We start from the raw sequence: 19556 nt of genomic DNA, 5'->3' as shown, positions 1-19556 counted from the left end.
GAGATGACTCAACAGTGCGGCATTTGGGGGCGCCGCGGAGGCTGGGACTGCGTAAGCGGCGATAGGGTAGGACCCACAGCCTCCTCGCAGGCATTCTTGGAGCTCGGTTCCGCGGTCGGTCCGGATCTCCCGGGAAGTCTCGCCGGAGTCAGGCAGGCCTTAGGAAGAAGCTGCCTGATGTGCAGGGTTTCATAGGCCGTCAGAGGGGGCATCCTGGAGGAGCCCTGGCATCAGGAAAGTGAGCCCCCCATGGCAGCCCGCAGGAATGAACCAGTGCTCAGGTATATGGAACACTCCTTGCATCAAAGCTGGCACGTGTGAAGAGGCGGGAAGGGACTCTTCCATAACTGAGACACCATTACCTCAGAGAAAAACAGATTATCACCAAAAACGGGGGTGGGGGGAGGACATACCTACCAGTGGTCAAGTGCCAAGGCATCCCTGCTCTTCTAGAGCTGGTTATCCTCAGGAAGAGATTACTACACGCCCTCAGGGCAGAAGCTGACCCCCCTCCCCGAGGTGGACTTGCAGGCAAGAGCAACACTTTTAAGGCAGGTCACACTGGTGGTTTCTCCCTACCCTGGTTAAGACCCCCCCCTACCTCTACTCCCATCTCCTCTCCCTTCCCCACAGCAAAGCATAGTCTGCATTTTCTAGTCCCCTCAAGTCAAGGCAGGCCAGGGGCTCCAAGGGCAGGCCCACCTCTTTCTTCTAAGATTTTGTGTGTGTGTGTGACGGAGTCTCACTCTGTCGCCCAGGCTGGAGTGCAGTGGCGCGATCTTGGCTCACTGCAACCTCTGCCTTCCGGGTTAAAGCAATTCTTCTGCTTCAGCCTACCAAGTAGCTGGCATGCGCCACCATGGCGGGCCAATTTTTTTTTTTTTTTGTATTTTTATTTAGTTTTAATTTTTTAATTATTTTTAATTTTTTTTTTTTTTTGATACAGAGTCTCGCTCTGTCGCCAGGCTGGAGTACAGTGGTGTGATCTCAGCTCACCGAAAGCTCCGCCTCCCGGGTTCAAGCAATTCTCCTGTCTCAGCCTCCCAAGTAGCTGGGACTACAGGTGCCCGCCACAATGCCCGGCTAATTTTTATATTTTTAGTAGAGACGGGGTTTCACCATGTTGGCCAGGCTGGTCTCAAACTCGTGACCTCAGGTGTTCCACCCACCTTGGCCTCCCAAAGTGCTGGGATTACAGACATAAGGCACCGCACCCAGACCAAATCTCCTAAATTCTTAAATATAATAAATACCAACCAACAGAACCACAATTTTACCAAGGATCTCATGGCTTTCTCATACCTTTTCTGGAATGAAGTTGAGACTATTTCCCTCTAGCCTTTTTTTTTTTTTTTCCCCGAGACAGAGTCTTGCTCTGTCACCCAGGCTGGAGTGCAGTGGCTTGATCTCGGCTCACTGCAACCTCTGCCTCCTGGGTTCAAGCAATTCTCCTGCCTCAGCCTCCCAAGTAGCTGGGATTACAGGCACGTGCCACCACGCCCAGCTAATTTTTATATTTTTAATAAAGATGGGGTTTCACCATGTTGGCCAAGCTGGTCTCAAACTCCTGACCTCGTGATCCGCCCGCCTTGGCCTCCCAAAGTGCTGGGATTACAGGCATGAGCCACCGCGACTGGCCCCTCTAGCCTTTTAAAAACTAGAATTTGATCACCATAAAATCTGTACTTTGCTTAACCTATTTTCCTGAACTCCATTCTTAAACCTATTACCTGAATTAGGCCTACCACTAAGCACAGGTACTGATAGCTCATTGCCAGACAACAGAAAGCAAGCAGGTTGCAGGGCTGCTCCACCTGCTGTCAGCTGTGGGAATTTCACAACCACATCAGAAACCAGAATTTCTCAGTCTTTTAAAAGCCTGGCCCTTTGATGCCATGACAATACATACTACCAAATCCAGGCCTTCTATTGATCTGTATTTTTTTTTTTTTGAGGTGGAGTCTCGCTCTGTCGCCCAGGCTGGAGTGCAGTGGTGCCATCTCGGCTGACTGCAAGCTCTGCCTCCCGGGTTCACGCCATTCTCCTGCCTCAGCCTCCTGAGTAGCTGGGACTACAGGTGCCTGCCACTACGCCTGGCTAATTTTTTTGTATTTGTTTTTTAGTAGAGATGGGGTTTCACTGTGTTAGCCAGGATGGTCTCGATCTCCTTGCCTTGGCCTCCCAAAGTGCTGGGATTACAGGCGTGAGCCACTGTGCCTGGCCTTTTTTTTTTTTTTTTAAGACAGTCTCGCTCTGTCGTGCCCAGGCTGGAGTGCAGTGGCACGATCTCAGCTTACTGCAACCTCTGCCTTCTGGTTGAAGCTATTCCCCTGCCTCAGCCTCCAGAGTAGCTGGGATTACAGGCACCCACCACCAGGCCTGGCTAATTTTTTGTATATTTTAGTAGAGGTGAGGTTTCACCATGTTGGTCAGGCTGGTCTCAAACTCCTGACTGCAGGTGATCCGCCCCCCTCGGCCTCCCAAAGTGCTGGGATTACAGGCATGAGCCACCACGCCTGGCCTGTTTAAGACAGGGCCTTGCTCTGTCACCCAGGCTGGAGTGCAGTGGTGTGATCACGGCTTTCTGCAGCACCTACCCCCCAGGCCCAAGCAATCCTCCTAGCTCAGCCTCCCAAGTAGCTGGGATTACAGGTGTGCAGCACCACACCCAGCTAATTTTTATTTTTTATTTTTGTAGGAAGAGGTCTCCCTGTTGTCCAGGCTGGTCATGAACTCCCAGGGCTCAAGCAGTTCTCCAGTCTCAGCCTCCTGAAGTGCTGGGATTATAGGCGTGAGCCACCACGCCAGGCCACTCATTTTAAATGGCTGTGTAATGTGGATGATGACAGCACCTACCTCAAGGGGCTGCTGTGAGGACTAAATGGGTATGTTCTCAGTTAACATTAGTGTGATTGTCTTGTGAGGTCCCACTTCTATCACTTTCTATCCCGCCCCAAGCAGAGCCTGTTATACAGGAGATGCTCAGATGCTTATTGTGTAAACCCCTGTGGGCTACATGGAAAATCCCTCCTGACTTCGCTAGAAGGTGCTATCTCGTCTCTTTTTAGGATTGCCAAAGGTATGGTGCCAAGGCCATAGTACCCTGGCCCCACTGATCTGCAGGAGTGGCCCTGAGCATGGGTGGTCCTTTGCTCCTGGCCTTGCTGCTCCAGTAAAAACATTCACTAGTGGGCTGGGTGCAGTGGCTCATGCCTGTAATCCCAGCACTTTGGGAGGCCAAGGCAGGAAGATAGCTTGAACTCAGGAGTTTGAGACCAGTCTGGGCAACATGGCAAGACCCTGTCTCTACAAAAAAAAATACAAAAATTAGGAGAGCATGGTGGCACACACTGGTCCCAGCTACTCGGGGAGCTGAAGCAGAATAATTGTTTGAGCCCAGGAGTGGAGGCCGCAGTGAGCAGAGATCATGCCACTGTACTCCAGTCTGGGCGATAGGGCGAGACTGTCTCAAAACAAAAAACAAACATTCACTAGTGATCAATTCCTTCTATGTTCCCCATGGATTGGAAGCTCCTGGAAGCTAGAGCACGTGAATCACTTGCATACCACTGTATGCCCAGGTGCCAAGCGTGGGGCTTGGCACACCTGAGGTCCAGAGGAAGAGCTGCGGAGTTCAGACTGGCAATGTATGAGGCCTCTTCTAGCCACAGGTGCCCTGTGCATGTTGCCCACAGCTATGGAGCCTCCACTCTACCCCTGAGCTACTTATCACTGACACTACTGCCACTTCTGACACCACAAATGTGGACCCCCTTAATCAATCCAAACCCCATTTCCTGTCCTTCACCCTTGAGATTAGACTCCACACTTGTTTCTGCCCCAAGTTGTCTCTTCATAACCCTTAGGGCTCCCGTGAAGCTGGAGTTCACCCTGCCATATTCCACAGCCCTACATTCCCATGTCTGCTTTGGAGGGGTCCAGAGGTCTCAGAATGGGGGGATTGGGCCATTTATATCAGTACTCTACCACAACCCTGGGATCTATCTGTGGTGGGGAATGATTCAGCCTGTACTGAGGGAGAGGAGAGCTGAAAACTGGCAGGATTTTCTACTTCATTCCACAGGGATCACTTACAGGTGCCCTCTCCCCCAACAGCCAGAAAGGGAAAACAGAGCCGAGTTTGGCCACTGGGGCCTCCACAGCCCTCTGGAAGAAGGGGCTGACTGATAGGAAGGCACTCCTCTGGTGTTCACTGGCCAGACCCCTGTGGGCTCAGAAGACTACCTAGACCCCATGAAGAAAGACTCTAGACACATTTTTATAATCAGAAACTTACAGTTTATTGTGAATAAACCACTCAACTTTGAGCAGATGACATTGCCTCAATTAACTTTTTCGTTGAAGAAAAACAAAGATATATGGTAAATTCATGAAAATACTGTGTCCTTTCTCTTCCACCCTTTGTAGGGCAGAAAAATTCTGCCTGACCTTTCCCATCTTCCTGATGATGTTAACAAACGACAGCCACTGAGGGCACAGGAGGGGGCTCTACACAGGCCAAGAGCTACAGGCTACAGTCTGAGCACAGAAAACCCTCCAGCTCCAGCATCCAGGGCCACAGCTGGACACAAGTACAGAACCTGGCAGCCCTGCAGCCCAGACAATGCCCAGGGTGTGATTTAGGGTGCAGAGCTGCAACTCAGATCCTGTGCCATGGCAGTATCACAGGAAGGACTTGACGGAGAGGTGAAGGCTCCAGACGCCAGGATATTTATTCCCTGTGCCAATACAGCATTCACACCTGACCTCCAGGTCCTGCAGCAGGTACTCTCCTCATTCACAGTTAGCTCCCCACTGTTCCATTCTGGGTTCATTTGCTATACTCCTAATCTGTTCTCCCAATCCACCCCACAGTCTCTCCCTTGCTGGGGACAACACAGGAAGAGACAAAACCTGAGGAAGGAAAAAGGGAACCTGCAACCAGCCATGGACCTCATGATCCCATGAGTCACAGCTATCCTCTGTCTTTAAGAATGACTGTTTTATAGCTTACATGGTACCTGGGAAATTGCTGACTTGCAGCTGAAATGTATGAATACCAAAGAATTTCTATCACAATATTCACAGATCTCTGTATCAGCTCTACTTGGAGGTCAAGCAGGCTTGGGAGAGTATAGACTGCTCTGCCTGCCCTAGAGTGGAAGCATTGAACAAAGCCACAAAAACCCCAGAGATCACAGATCTAACTTTTCAATGGCCCACAGGACCAGGTTCAGGACAGGTAGGACACCAGGCAAACCACTTGTTCCCTCGCGCTTCATTGTGCAAAAGCTGGTCTGTTCCTCTGGCCAGACCCTCCTTAGTACAGGATCTCGGACCACAAACCAAGGAGTCCCGTGGCCTTGGATTCCCAGACCCTAGGATGGTATCCCTCTGACAGCTGGAACCAGGCAAGGGGGAACACACCTCAGCCTCAGAGCAGCCTCTGGACACTCTCCAGGTAACATGAAAATAACTTGTGCAAACACAGCCCCCATGCCAGAAAGTCCGGTGCCCTAGGGAGGGCTATCCTGAATTCTGACCCTGATGTTTGCCAAAGGAGAGTGCAGCAAGACAGTGTCAGGTTTGGCCAAATGTGACCCTGCTCAGAGCTATACCACTTGAATACTGGCACAAAAGAAAGGACCAAGGTAAAGCAAATTTATCTGGGAGGAACAATTCCCTTCAAAAGTAGATCCCTATCTTTAGGAGACAAAAGGAAACACTGTGATGAACCCACACCCCCTAGTTTGGGGGGCCACAGGCCCAACCCCATTCTGCTGTGGGCTCTAGCCTCAGTAGCCAGATCCAGGTAAACCTCAGTTTCAAGAATAAAGGTGAGCCACAGACATGCAGCACCACCAGAGACAACAATGCCCCGTGGCAAGAAGACCATGTTCTGGACTGTCTCTGTACTGCCACGGTAAGGCAGGAGGCATGCTGTGACCCCTTGTGCTCCATGCCCATTGCACAGGCCAGTTCAATTCCCTACCATCTGCCACCCATGCTCTTCTTTGGGACTACAACTCTGGCCAAACGTGAATATGGAAAGCAGAGGCCCAGGGCCCTCTTGCAGTACAGACATTTTGAGGTGGGTAGGCAGCATATGTTACATTCTAAGTAAAACAGCTAGAGGGTAAAACACTCCAATGCCAATTTATTTTCAAAAAGGGCTCTGTGTTATCCTATAGTTTGCCTTTTTTTTTTTTTTTGTATAATTGTACAACCTTTGAAAGTTACATAAGTTGTAATGATCTAATACTATTAATAGCCATTCAGAAAACACTTTCCCTCCCTCCCAACAACCATCCAGGGGGAAATAAAAGTCCTGAAAAGAGGCCAGTTCAACATGGCCTCTACCCTGGTAGAAACAAAAAGTGAAAAGAGAAGAAAACAGAAATCAACTAAGAGGTGTTGCCAGTGTCTCTCAGGAGTGGGGCCCTGGCTGTTGCCTGGGGTCATGAAAGGCAGAGCCTGCAGCATGCAGTATGGCAGCCGGGAGACCTTGCAGCCACATCTTCCTCACCCCGGCACATCCACATCCCAACTTAGGTGTCATGGAAATCTTTCAGCAGGGTTCTCCTCCGCTGCTCCGCTATATGCATCTGGTTCTCCAAGTCCTGCATCAGAGAAACAAGGTGTGTGCTTGCATGGCCCAGGCCTGGGAGCAAGGAGTAGCCAAAGCCACAAACACCCTCCAGGACCTCCAAGGAGTCAAAAACACTGCCCTTCCCATTCTTAGCAGCAGCTTCCAGTGCACAAGCCAACAACGCTGTCACCTATTACCATGCCAGTCCTCTACCTGCAATATAGAATCCAAGAGGACAGTGGGCACTTACCCCTCTGTCATAGCTGTCTGCACGCTCCACTTTCCATGAGAGGTTTTCGATCTCAGCCTCCAGCTGAGCCTGCTGGTATTCAAACTGTATAGGCAGAGCAGGAGGGTCAAAAGGTGAGTGGGCTGTGGCTCGGGCAGGGCCTGTACACGGGGGTGGGCACATGCAGCACCTCAGGCTCACAGGAACTACAGACAATCCTGATACTGTCCTCAGAAAGTAGTGTTATTCCCTGTGCCCAGAGCCAGAATCCAAACAAAAGGCTATCCAAACAGCAAGGCCACACTCACCCTCCACCCTCAAAAGGTCCACTCCACCCTCCACACTCCCAAAGGCAGGCAAAGAATTTAAGCCACTAAAGAGAACACTCCCAACATGAAAGGGAATGGATGCTGTAAAAAATAAGTCAAATGAATATTCTCAGACACTATCACTTCATTTTTTTCAGTCCTCCAGCAAATCAAGAGCCTTAAAAATATTCAAACTTAAATACTTAGTAATCATACATCTAAGAAGATATACAGCTTTATGCACAAAAATGTTCCTCAATGTCCTATTTATAGCAGTGAAACAAAGAAAGAATAAATGTCCCAAGTGATGGTACAATCATGTAATGACACATTTATGCAACCATTAACAAAATGGTATTTACCAGGCAGGTAAATCATAACAGCTATAACAATAAACTGTTATAACAATAAAATGTTATATATAACCTTGATTATATATACACAATGTTAATTTTAAAAGGCTGGAAAATGCTGACAGTGTTAATTTCTCTCTGGACAATGTAAATGCTTTTCTGTTTTCCAGCATTTAAACAAAAATGTTAATTACTAGTTTATTAACACTATTGGTAATAACAATAAATTCATATTCAAATTCAACTCTAAGATGAAGAATTAAACAAGGTATAAAACAGTCAAATGTATCTTAAGGACATGCATGCTAAATATCCCTCCCAAGCATGGGCACTACTGGCCTCCCACTGGCCACAGACCTTTTTAGCCAATCGCACTTTAAATATAGTTGTTCAGAGGATTAGGTGCATGTGCCTTATATGACACAAAATAATAGCACCTGAGATCTATTTTGGAGGTGCCCAGAGCAGAAGTGGAATTTTGCAATTAGAGTTTTGTTTTAACTTTGCCCTCCCAATGACCAAGGTCTGGTCCTCACTCTCCTGCAAAGTGCTGGTAGAGAAGGGCACCTTTGAGGCTAACGGGACAGAGTAGAAAAATTGCTTTGCCTTACCAGCTTCTTCCTGGGTCCGGACTCCATGTAATATGCATATGGGTAGGTGTATTGCAGGGTGTATCGACACTGCAACAGGAGAGAAGAGAAGGAACCTGTGTCTGTGATTCTAAGCTACCTGCATCTCAGGTGGCTCTTACAATTCCTACCCTCAACATGCAAATTAGCCCAGCTCTATAGATATAGGCCTGAAAGAAATGATACTAGGCCGAATAGAGGATGAATTGGGAAAAGACATGAGGGAAAAAACAAACAACAATGCTCACAGAACACCCACAGTTTCTTTTACAAACTGATTATCAGCAGCTGCCTCAATGGATTTTCCCTCTTGAGTAGGACATCAGAGTCAACATATCTATCTCAATGCTTAGCCAAAGACAACCTTTTTTTTTTTTTGAAACAAGGTTTTGTTCTGTTGCCCAGGCTGGAGTGCAGTGGTGCAATCCGCACTCACTGCAAACTCTGCCTCCCAGACTCAAGTGATCCTCCCACCTCAGCCTTCCAAGTAGCCAGGACTACAGGTGTGCATCACCACACCAGGTGAACGTTTGTTTTTTTTTTGTAGAGACGGGGTTTTCTCATGTTGCCCAGGCTGGTCTCAAACTCCTGGGCTCAAGCAATCCACCTGCCTTGGCCTTCCGAAGTGCTGGGATCATAGGCGTGAGACACTGCATCCTGCCCAATCTTTTTTTTTTTTTTTTTTTTTTTGAGACAGAGTCTTGCTTTGTCACCCAGGCTGGAGTGCAATGGTGTGATCTCGGCTCACTGCAGCCTCTGACTCCCAGGTTCAAGCAATTCTCGTGCCTCAGCCTCCCAAGTAGCTGGAACTACAGGCATGCACCACCATGCCCAGCTAATTTTTGTATTTTTATTAGAGACAGGATTTCACCATGTTGGCCAGGCTGGTCTCAAACTCCTGACCTCAAGTGATCAGACAATCTTTTATTTTCCTTTGAGTGATACATAAACAGGACAAAAGGAGAAGAAAAGTGCTCTAGTTTTCCCTGCAGGCAGAGGCAGTGCAACACTCTTATAAATCCCCTGGACATCCATCAGAGGACTGGGTCCTTAATGGGCACAGCACATGAAAATGTGGATCCACAAGCAGAAGCATGAAAGGCTGCACAGGGTGCTAAAATACCCTCCTTCAACAGAGCTTCCCATCATCAGAGGTCTGTGCCTGACGGAGCCAGGCACTGGACCAGGGATAGGATGAGTGAAGTGGTAGATACCTTGGCCAAGAGCTTGGCAGCATTCTGTAGGTACTGCCAGTCGATCCATGTCCCCAGATTGTTCATGACCCTCTCCTGAATCTTCTCATGAATCCGCTGGTATGTCTGTGCCTCTAGCTGCAAGCTTTTATTGTGGTTTTCCCACTACAGGGCACAGAAGAAGAAGAAAACCACAGGAGTCCCACGAAGGTGCAGAGGTCTACACAGGAGTTCAGGATAGACACTTTGCTGGCAGGACATGGCCACAGACTCCTCTAACTTATTCCCCAAAGTGCAAGAGCAGGTCTTCTTCAGTCCATCCTTCTAACCTGTCCAGAGCAGCTGTATGCTTACTGCCAGATCGCTCTACCCTTCTGGGGCAACAGGACTCGAGCCCTGAGGACTCTGCAAAGCTAGGCCCCTGATGGTCTACTATGCTTAGAGACCATTATGCATGGGGCTCTTTGGGCTTCTAAAGGGCTCCCTGGGAGAAACTGCCTTCCAAATCTGACTACTAAGATGATACTATGGGAACAGATTGTGAGGACAGAAAGAAAAAAATAAATAAAAATTAAAAACGTAGAAAAAAGAAAAAAAAAAAGATGGTACTAGATGGAAAAGACTGTCTGATGGCCCTTCATTGTCCTTCAATCCATCATTCAACCAAGGTGAGTACCAGGTCCTTCCCTGTTGGCTGGGGATATACCCTATAGAGCTTGAAAGGCACATCTATAGAGGCAGCACCAGGGATACTGCAGGAGCTCCATTCACTGACTTCTATGTGCACAGGCTAGCTCTGTCTACCAGTCCCTGGGAATCCGACCAGCAGGCCAAGTGGAAGAAGCCTACCCTGTAGGGGAAGGTACAGGAGAGGACACCTACCCTCTCAAAGTAGAATAAGTACTTCTTGAGGGCTTCCCTCGCCTGGGCTTGTTGGCTCTGGTTCACAATGTCAGGATTCTCCTTGTAACGACTGCACTCATAGTATTCACTGCCATGAGTCTTCCAATCTCCTAGACACATCCAGCAGAAGTCTGTGCAGAACAGAGGAAGAGTCATTTACATCTACAAGACAACTCCACTTTCCTCCATAGGCAGAGGAGTGAGACAGACAGACCCTGCTCCCAAAGGGGTCACCTGAACACAACTTCCCAAGGGTGCCTCTTTCCCGAAGGAATGTGCACCTCTCATCCCTGTCACATCCTACTGTCCTTGTAGCCTGTACTTGCTGATAGGAACAAAAGCCTATGGATAATTTCTATTCCATGAGCACATGTGCCATGCGCCTTATTAATCTAACACAGGCAGATGCTGACCATACAGACTACTGGTCTGCTATGTCAATGCCACTACGAGAAGGAGGAACTAGTCCAACTGAGGCCGACCTGACTGTCTAAACGCACATCATCAGTACAAACTGACCTCCCTACTGCTGCCTACCCTCACACTTGTCCTAGAAAGATTTTTGTATATGAAACTAAGAATAAAGGCTTTCCCCCTTTTTCTTCTATTTTAAAAAACACATTTCTTATTTTTCTTTTTCTTTTTCTTTTTTTTTTTTGAGACAGAGTCTCACTCTGTCACCCAGGCTGGAGCGCAGTGGCGCGATCTTGGCTTACTGCAACCTCTGCATCCCAGGTTCAAGCGATTCTCTTGCCTCAGCCTCCCGAGTAGCTGGGACTTACAGGTGCCTGCCAACATGCTGGCTAATTTTTGTATTTTTAGTAGAGATGGGGTTTCACCATGTTGGCCAGGCTGGTCTCGAGAACCCCCAGTGTTCAGTGATTCGCCCATCTCTGCCTCTCAAAGTGCTGGGATTATAGGCGTGAGCCACTGCGCCTGGCAAATAACACATTTCTATAAAACCTAGAGCTATCCAATGGTTCATAATCAGAATTATGATTCTGCTTTCGCGGTAGCTCACACCTGTAATACCAGCACTCTGGGAGGCCAAGGCGGGTGGATCACCTGAGGTCAGGAATTTGAGACCAGCCTGGCCAACATGGTGAAACACCCGTCTCTACTAAAAAAAAAAAAAAAAAAAATATATATATATATATATATATATATACACACACACACACACACACACACACACACACACACACACACACAAATTAGCCAGGTGTGGTGGCACGTGCCAGTAGCTACTTGGGAGGCTGAAGCACGAGAACTGGTTGAACCTGTAGGGCGGAGGTTGTGAGCCGAGATTACACCACTGCACTCCAGCCTAGGTGACAGAGCGAGACTGTGTCTCAAAAAAAAAAAAAATCCCCCATATGTTCAAAGAATTATTGTTAGATGCTCAAAGAATTACTGCAGTCTAATGGAGAGAAGCCAACCACAGTTTTGTTGGATGAACAATGGCCTGTTGATATTCTGCATTCCATGAGCACATGGGCTATGTGCCTTGTTATATCTGTGTCAAGGCTGCTATGAGAAGCAAAACTTGTCTGAGGTCCTCCTGGTTGTCTAGAAACACACATTGTTCTAATAATACCTTATTCGATTTTATATCTGGCCTATTCTGCCTCTTCCAGACCCTGACAGTGGTAAATCCTGTTTCCCAGGATTCACTCTCCTGGGATAACTTGGCTTACTGACTTCCCCAAAAATGAGGCTCTTGAATCATTTTAGGGAAGCCAAAGCAAAACCCGGAGACCCAGAGGTTGTTCAATTTTTCTCCTCCTGGGAGCCTTCACCTAATAGTGGCAACAATGCCCTCTCCTTAATTAGCTAGGTGTGCTTGCTACCATTTTAAAGAACAATACAGGCCGGGCACGGTGCCTCACGCCTGTAATCCAAGCACTTCGGGAGGCCAAGGTGGGCTAATCATGAGGCCAGGAGTTCACAACCAGCATGGCCAACATGGTGAAACCCCGTCTCTACCAAAAATACAAAAAATTAGCTGGGTATAGTGGCGGGCGCCTGTAATCTCAGCTACTTGGGAGGCTGAGGCAGGAGAATCGCTTGAACCCAGGAGGCGGAGGTTGCAGTGAGCTGAGATCGCACCACTGCACTCTAGCCCAGGCGACAGAGTGAGACTCTGTCAAAAATTAGCTGGGTATGGTGGCATGTGCCTGCAGTTCCAGCTACTCAGGAGGCCGAGCAAGGATAATTGCTTGAACCTGGGAGGTGGAGGTTGCAGTGAGCCTAGATCGCACCACTGCACTCAGCCTGTCAGCCTGGGTGACAGAGTGAGACTCCATCTCAAAAAACGAAACAAAACAAAACAAAAAACCACATTCCCTACGGTTGCCCATATAGGTGGTATAAAACATACAGCAAAGAAAGAGATGGCAGTTTTTTATTTGTTTGTTTGTTTGTTTTTGAGACGGAGTCTCACTCTGTTGCCCAGGCTGGAGTGCAGTGGCGCGATCCTGGCTCACCGCAACCTACACCTCCCTGGTTCAAGCGATTCTCCTGCCTCAGCCTCCCGAATAGCTGGGACTACAGGAGTGCGCCATTGCGCCTGGCTAATTTTGTATTTTTTTTTAGTAGAGATGGGGTTTCATCATGTTAGCCAGGATGGTCTCGATCTCCTGACCTCATGATCCGCCCACCTCGGCCTCCCAAAGTGCTGGGATTACAGGCTTGAGCCACTGCGCCCAGCCAGTTTTTTTTTTTTGAGACAGAGTCTCGCTCTATCGCCCAGGCTGGAGTTCAGTGGCACAATCTCGGCTCACTGTGACCTCCACCTCCTGGGTTCAAGTGATTCTCGTGAGATGGCAGTGAACTCTGGGTGTCAAGGGATATGGACACCCAGGGGGCTTCTTAGGCACTAGGAATGTGGTGGGTGCTGGGATGTTTGTCATTATTCTTTAAACTCTGTGTCTTCTGCATTGTTCTAAGTGTATGATACACTTCTCTCTCTGATATATACAAAGAAAAAGAGAGCGAAAGAATGTGGCCCCACAGAAGAAATATGCCACTACCCATGGCCTATCTTCGTTTGGCACTGCAGAGTCAATGTTGCTGTCTAAGATCCTGCCATGACCACTCTGATTAAGAGGGCTCCTGGGGCCGGGAGCGGTGGCTCACACCTGTAATCCCAGCACTTTGGGAGGTCGAGGCAGGCGGATTGCCTGGGGTCAGAAGTTCGAGACCAGCCTGGCCAACATGGTGAAACCGCATCTATACTAAGAATATAAAAATTATCCAGGTGTGGTGGTGGGCGCCTGTAATAGCAGCTACTGGGGAGGCGGAGCGAGAATCGCTTGAATCCAGGAGGTAGATGTTGCATTGGGCCAAGATCGCACCATTGCATTCCAGCCTGAGCGACAAGAGCAGAACTCCATCTTTGGGGAAAAAAAAAAAAAAAAAAGGACAGGCTCGGTGGCTCATGCCTATAATCCCAGCACTTTAAGAGGCCAAGGTAGGCGGATCACCTGAGGTCAAGAGTTGGACACCAGCCTGGCTAACATGGTGAGACCCCGTCTCTACTAAAAATATAAAAAAGTAGCCAGGTGAGGTGGTGAGTGCCTGTAATCCCAGCTACTCAGGAGGCTGAAGTGGGAGAACTGCTTAAACCCAGGAGGTGGAGGTTGCAGTCAGCCAAGATCACACCACTGTACTCCAGCCTGGGCGACAGAGTGAGACTCTGTCTCAAAAAATAAAGAAAAGAGGGTTCCTGGAAATAGCATTTGCATAGGCCCTTACAAAGCAAAATTCTCGGTCGGGCACAGTGGCTCACTCCTGTAATCCCAGCACTTTGGGAGGCCAAGGTAGGGAGATCACCTGAGGTCAGGAGTTCGAGACCAGCCTCGAACATGGCAAACCCCCATCTCTACTAAAAATACAGAAATTAGCCAGACGTGGTGGAAGATGCCTGTAATCCCAGCTACTTGGAAGGCTGAGGCAGGAGAACTGCCTGAACCCAGGAGATGGAGGTTGCAGTGAGCCAAGACTGCGCCACTGCACTCCAGCCTGGGTGACAGAGTGAGACTCTTTCTCCAAAAAAAAAAAAAAAAAAGAAAAGAAACTGTCAGGGGCTCCTGTTGAGCATCAAAGCAGCTGTGTAGGAGACCCACTTGGACATATTTTCTACTTGAAGGGATTCTGTTTCTTCAGTTGACCTGGCCGGATGGCATACATGGGTTCTAGCTATGTAAATTATTCCTGATGGATGAAGGAGGTCTGAAAGGCTAAATCAAAACCCCCACTAGAAACTTTGTAAAACAGCAAGGGAAAACCATTATTTTACTACTTCTGGTAACGGTATCTACAACGTAGCACAGATAAGCCCCAAGCTACTTACCTGCCTTGGCAAAAAAAATGAAAGCAACACCCTGAAATCATCTTCTTGGATAACTGAGGATCATGAGGTTTATCCCAAACTTGACTTCTGACTATATGTGTTAGCAAGATAGCAGTGGGATTATAAAAGGGACCAAAAAACAGAAAATAAAAATAAAAAGCTACTTTATGCCAGTTACTGTGACTGTTAAGTGACTGAGGTTCTTCTATGTTTTGTCATTTCATGGCAGAAGTACTCACTTAAATAGTAACAGAGACCCAACCACAAGAAAGTGCCACTGGGCCTTACACACCAAGCTTGGAACTCACCGTGTTTACATTTGGAGCATTGCTGTCAGAGGGAAACAGAAGAAAACACGTTAAGGGCACACTGACCAAAGCTTCCATGTCACACATGCAAACTGCAGAGGCTTCTGCTCACCATGTGATTGCAGCCTCCATTCTTCTCAATGCAGATGTTGCACTTGGGACACTGAGGAGACAGAAGGGTGCCATTAGGCTCACACACCACCAGGTTGGTTTTAAGACAAATTACACAAAGCTCCTGGCACCTGTGCCCAATTGCTCATGGTGTGAGCACTTCTGGGGAGGAGCATCTCACTTAAATGTGGCAGGTCGCTGAGGCTGGAACAGCAATTCAAGGAAATGAGGTCAGCACATTTAGCTTTGAAACACTTCAAGCACCAGCTGAACCCCACTAAGTCTTCCACCATCTGCCCCTGCCATGAAGCTACTCAGATTAAGCACAAGTTGAATCAGCAGAAAGCCTGCCTTCTTGAGAGGACTGCCAAAGCAGCACAGGAGCTGCCACAATGGATTCAGTCCTGGTCAGCTTGCCTGAACTTCTGCTTCGAGAAGAGGGCAAGGAAACCACATCTAAAGCTCATCTCTCCCATCTGAGAGATGCCAGCAACCTGAGGCAGCAATGCAGACACCAGTCTGATGCTGTGATCTCCCACTGCCGTGAAGTCGACTATGTTTAATAATGTCGTTATCGTAACTGTGCTTGTGAGTGCACTGACTCGGCGAGTGACTGACAAAGGGTACAGTGGCCCCTAGAGCCCACAGGCCATACTTTCCCATGGGAGACTTCAAAATGAGTATCGTGCAGGTCTGGGCTTGCATTACAGCCTTATATGTATCAAGTGTGGCTATTAACCACCTCCTTTTCAGGGCTGTTAAAGGCTGGTAGGCGTTCAATCATAATTAGTTCTCTTCTAATTAGTTCCCCCTTTGGGTCCCCCTTTCCTGGCATTTTGGCATTTCATCATAATAAAGAAAATATGCACCCAATGCATCCTATGATAAACTGCTACAAGCTGCCAACTCTGTGTGAGGGTCCCCAAACCCCCAGTCCTCAGGAAGGGTCCTGGGGCTCTGGGTATTCTGCTCTCAGATGGCAAATCTCCAAGGCAAGGCCCTGGGCAGCACTAAGGAGGGCAAATCCATGAGAGGTAAAATACGGTCCTTACGTCTTTAGTGTGAGCACTAATGTAGTTGGCTGTTTCAGAGTCGTCTGCACACTTCGTGAGCCATTTCCGGATTGTGGCACAGTCTGTGGGTGCGTGATACATCTGACGACACTTGAAACTTAAAATTGGAAAAGAAAAACATTCAAATATTCATTAAGTCAGGGTCCCATGTTCAAAATTTTCCTTTTATCCAAGCCAACAAATCATGAATTAGAGCTTTTTTCTTTTTTTTTTTTTTTTTTTGAGACAGAGTCTTGCTCTGTCGCCAGGCTGGAGTGTAGTGGCGTGATCTCGGTTCACTGCAAGCTCTGCCTCCCGGGTTCACGCCATTCTCCTGCCTCAACCTCCCGAGTAGTTGGGACTACAGGTGCCCGCCACCACGCCCGGCTAATGTTTTGTATTTTTAGTAGAGACAAGGTTTCACCGTGTTAGTCAGGATGGTCTCGATCTCCTGACCTCGTGATCCACCCACCTCGGCCTCCCAAAGTGCTGGGATTACAGGCGTGAGCCACCGCGCCCAGTCTAATTTTTGTATTTTTAGTAGAGATGGGGTTTCACCATGTTGGCCAGGATAGTCTTGATCTCTTGACCTCGAGATCTGCCCGCCTCAGCCTCCCAAAGTGCTGGGATTACAGGCGTGGGCCACTGTGCCCGGCCTAGAGCTTTTCAAATAGGTAAAGTTATCTCTCAAGGCTTGTGGAACCTTTACCTACCCAGAGTTATACTGAAATACTGCATGAATGTCTCTTCAACTTAAGCCTTTGTAAGACATGCTCTAACACGCACAAATAAAATATTTCTGTAGGCCGAGTGCAGTGGTTCATGCTTGTAATCCTAGCACTATGGAAGGTTGAGATGGGAGGACTGCTTGAGCCCAGGAGTTTGAAACCAGCCTGGGCAATATGGTGAGATCCCATCTCTACAAAAAATGAAAAAATTAGCCAGGTGTAGTGCTATGTGTCTGTAGTCCCAGCTACTAGAGAGTCTAAGGCAGGAGGATTTGCCTGAGCTCTGGAGGTCAAGGCTGCAGTGAGCTGTGTTCGCATCACTGTACTGCAACGTGGACAACTGAGAGAGACCCTGTTTTTTAAAAAAAGGATTGCTTTAGACCAGGAGTTTGAGACCAACCAACCTAGGCAACGTAGGAAGACCCTGTCTCTACAATTTTTTTTTTGAAATGGAGTTTCGCTCTTGTCACCCAGGCTGGAATGCAATGGCATGATCTTGGCTCACTGCAGCCTCTGCCTCCCTGGTTCAAGTGATTTTCCTGCCTCAGCCTCCTGACTAGCTGAGATTACAGGCTCCTGCCACTATGCCTGGTTAATTTTTGTATCTTTAGTAGCGACATGATCTCACCACGTTGGCCAGGCTAGTCTTGAACTCCTGACCTTAGGTGATCCACCCGCCTCAGTCTCCTAAAGTCACAGGGGTCCTAAAGCTGGGGTCACAGGTGTGAGCCACCACACTTGGCCCCTACAACAAATTTAAAAAAATTAGCTGGGCATCTGTAGTTTCAGCTACTTGGGAGGCTTAGGCAGAAGGATCACTTCATCCCAGGGGTTTGAGGCTGCAGTGAGCTATGATATGTATGTTAAATACCTTGTTTAAACATCTTGTTTACCAACTCCCAAGATGTCAAACACAGAGCTATGACTCTCAAAGGGCATGGTGAGGTGCTCTGAGAAGGACTCCTTAGCTCAGACCTAAGGCAGGATTGAGACCCACTTCTGGGAGTCTCATCGGATCTCTTAGTCAGATATGCACACAAGAATGCACAAATGCCAGAACGTGCAAAATCTGTAGGGTCATGATATATCTGATGACACCGAAACTTAAAACAGAAAAAAAAGACACTCCAATATTCGTCGGGCTAGGCTTCCATATTTTGAAATTTTCTTTTGTGGAGGCCAACAGTACTTTGTGGCTAGAAAAGGCCCTCAGGCAAATACCCAGGGAAAGAATTTCATAAAGTGGGACACAAGGATAAAGAACAATTACAAGGAGTCTTCTGAATCTGCTGTGATCCTGGGGGCTGCCGGATTTAAAATGAAAGAACCACTGCATTAGTGATTCTTAACCTTTGGTGTCAATAATGTCTTGAAATGCAGGCATGTGCACACACACACACCTCACATTTTCCATGTAGTTTCTCTGAAGCCCCACCATGAATATTCCAGGGAGGTATGATTAGGACAGATCTGGGCCTAAATTATGGCTCTACGATTTACTAGGTTTACCTTGTACCTTGATTTATTCATAGAATATAAGGGTCATGGCTAGGCGCGGTTGGCTCAATCCTGTAATCCCAGCACTTTGGGAGCCCAAGGCGGGCAGATCACGAGGTCAGGAGTTTGAGACCAGCCTGGCCAACACAGTGAAACCCTGTCTCTACTAAAAATACAAAAATTAGCTGGGCATGGTGGCACATGCCTGTAGTCCCAGCTACTCAGGAGGCTGAGGCAGGAGAATCACTTGAACCTGGTAGGCGGAGGTTGTGGTGAGCCAAGTATGTGCCACTGCACTCCAGCCTGGGCTACAGAGAAAGACTCCGTCTCAAGAAAACAACAAAAAAAGAGAGAATATAAGGGTCATATACAGTTGCGATAATGCAGGATAAGTGATCAGGATAGTGCCTGTCACCTGGTAAGCCTTAGGTAAACTTTAGTTATTCCCATGGTATCTACTGAATGAAGTGAACCTTGAGTAGATGTAGAATATATTTATGACTTAGTTTAACAAAAATTAGCCAAGAAAGGCCAAGACAGAGAAAGATTAAAATGTTGAAGGTTATACCTTTCAAACACAGTAATATGTGATTAGCTATGCAGGCAGATACATCCCACACAATCTCTGGGCCATGAGACCTAGTAGCATAAGCCACAACACATTCTCCAAGAACCTGTGTCACTTCCTTGCCTCCAGACTGAGCATGTATTGAAGACCTAGTGGAATATGAGATGCTGGACATAAACCTACCCACTTGGAGCACAGCTGCTCTGTTGGCTCAGAGACCCTGCCTCTTCCAGTGCCGCCCTCACATGGAGCAACAGCAGTGGTGCTTTGGAGGATGGGGCATGAGCCCAGGGCTGCTCAGCACTCACACTCACTCTTACCAGAAGACCTCGTTGCACCGATTGCACTGTACTCGGCGAGCTCTAGGCTCCTGTACCCGAATAACCATGGGGCAGTCTGCACCAGGGCACAGCTGGAGCTGGTAATGACTCTGTGAACACACCAAGAGGAGACAATGAGGACATCTCTTAGTTGCTGTCTAAAAATCAGAACCCCCTGAATATTCAAACACTTTCTGTTCTCCCAGCTGATGACTTATACGAAGGGGCTATATAAATTCAGAAAGGATGTGAAGACCAAACGTAAGCCAGATATTAAAGAGGAATTTAGAACGTTTAGCTTAAACCAGGTAGCAACTCACTGGAATGATCTAAGTTTATATAGAATTGCACCAGGCATGGTGGCTCCTGCCTATAGTCCTAGCTACTCAGGAGGCTGAGGTGGGAAGACTGCTT

General features: G+C 47.9%; 1 protein-coding gene and 1 long non-coding RNA gene across 10 annotated transcripts in view; one reads left to right on the top strand and one right to left on the bottom strand.

The window, feature by feature from the left end:
• Nucleotides 1–126: 126 nt before the first annotated feature.
• LOC103786081 (uncharacterized) lies at nt 127–4328 on the top strand. 2 transcript variants are annotated; one of them, XR_010111431.1, is made up of 2 exons: nt 127–281; nt 2699–4328. It is a non-coding gene; the product is annotated as an uncharacterized LOC103786081 (long non-coding RNA). The 2 variants fall into 2 exon arrangements; XR_008624741.2 differs by having other exon boundaries at nt 947–4328.
• The window catches only part of ARIH2 (ariadne RBR E3 ubiquitin protein ligase 2), a 65958-nt gene continuing 50678 nt past the window's right edge, over nt 4277–19556 (bottom strand). For all 8 annotated transcript variants that reach the window (XM_008971685.5, XM_034956401.2, XM_008971688.4 and 5 more), the window contains 9 exons: nt 19143–19252; nt 16030–16147; nt 14979–15029; nt 14867–14888; nt 10184–10335; nt 9323–9466; nt 8091–8159; nt 6840–6923; nt 4277–6620 (listed from right to left, as the gene is read on the bottom strand). In XM_008971685.5, the coding sequence (XP_008969933.1) occupies nt 6549–6620; nt 6840–6923; nt 8091–8159; nt 9323–9466; nt 10184–10335; nt 14867–14888; nt 14979–15029; nt 16030–16147; nt 19143–19252 (822 nt within the window). In that variant the 3' untranslated portion in view covers nt 4277–6548. The remainder of the gene's footprint in view (nt 6621–6839; nt 6924–8090; nt 8160–9322; nt 9467–10183; nt 10336–14866; nt 14889–14978; nt 15030–16029; nt 16148–19142; nt 19253–19556) is intronic.

Source organism: Pan paniscus, chromosome 2 (genome assembly GCF_029289425.2).
Source record: "Pan paniscus chromosome 2, NHGRI_mPanPan1-v2.0_pri, whole genome shotgun sequence".
Lineage (NCBI taxonomy): Eukaryota > Metazoa > Chordata > Mammalia > Primates > Hominidae > Pan > Pan paniscus.
This window is presented reverse-complemented; position numbering and strand designations above follow the sequence as displayed.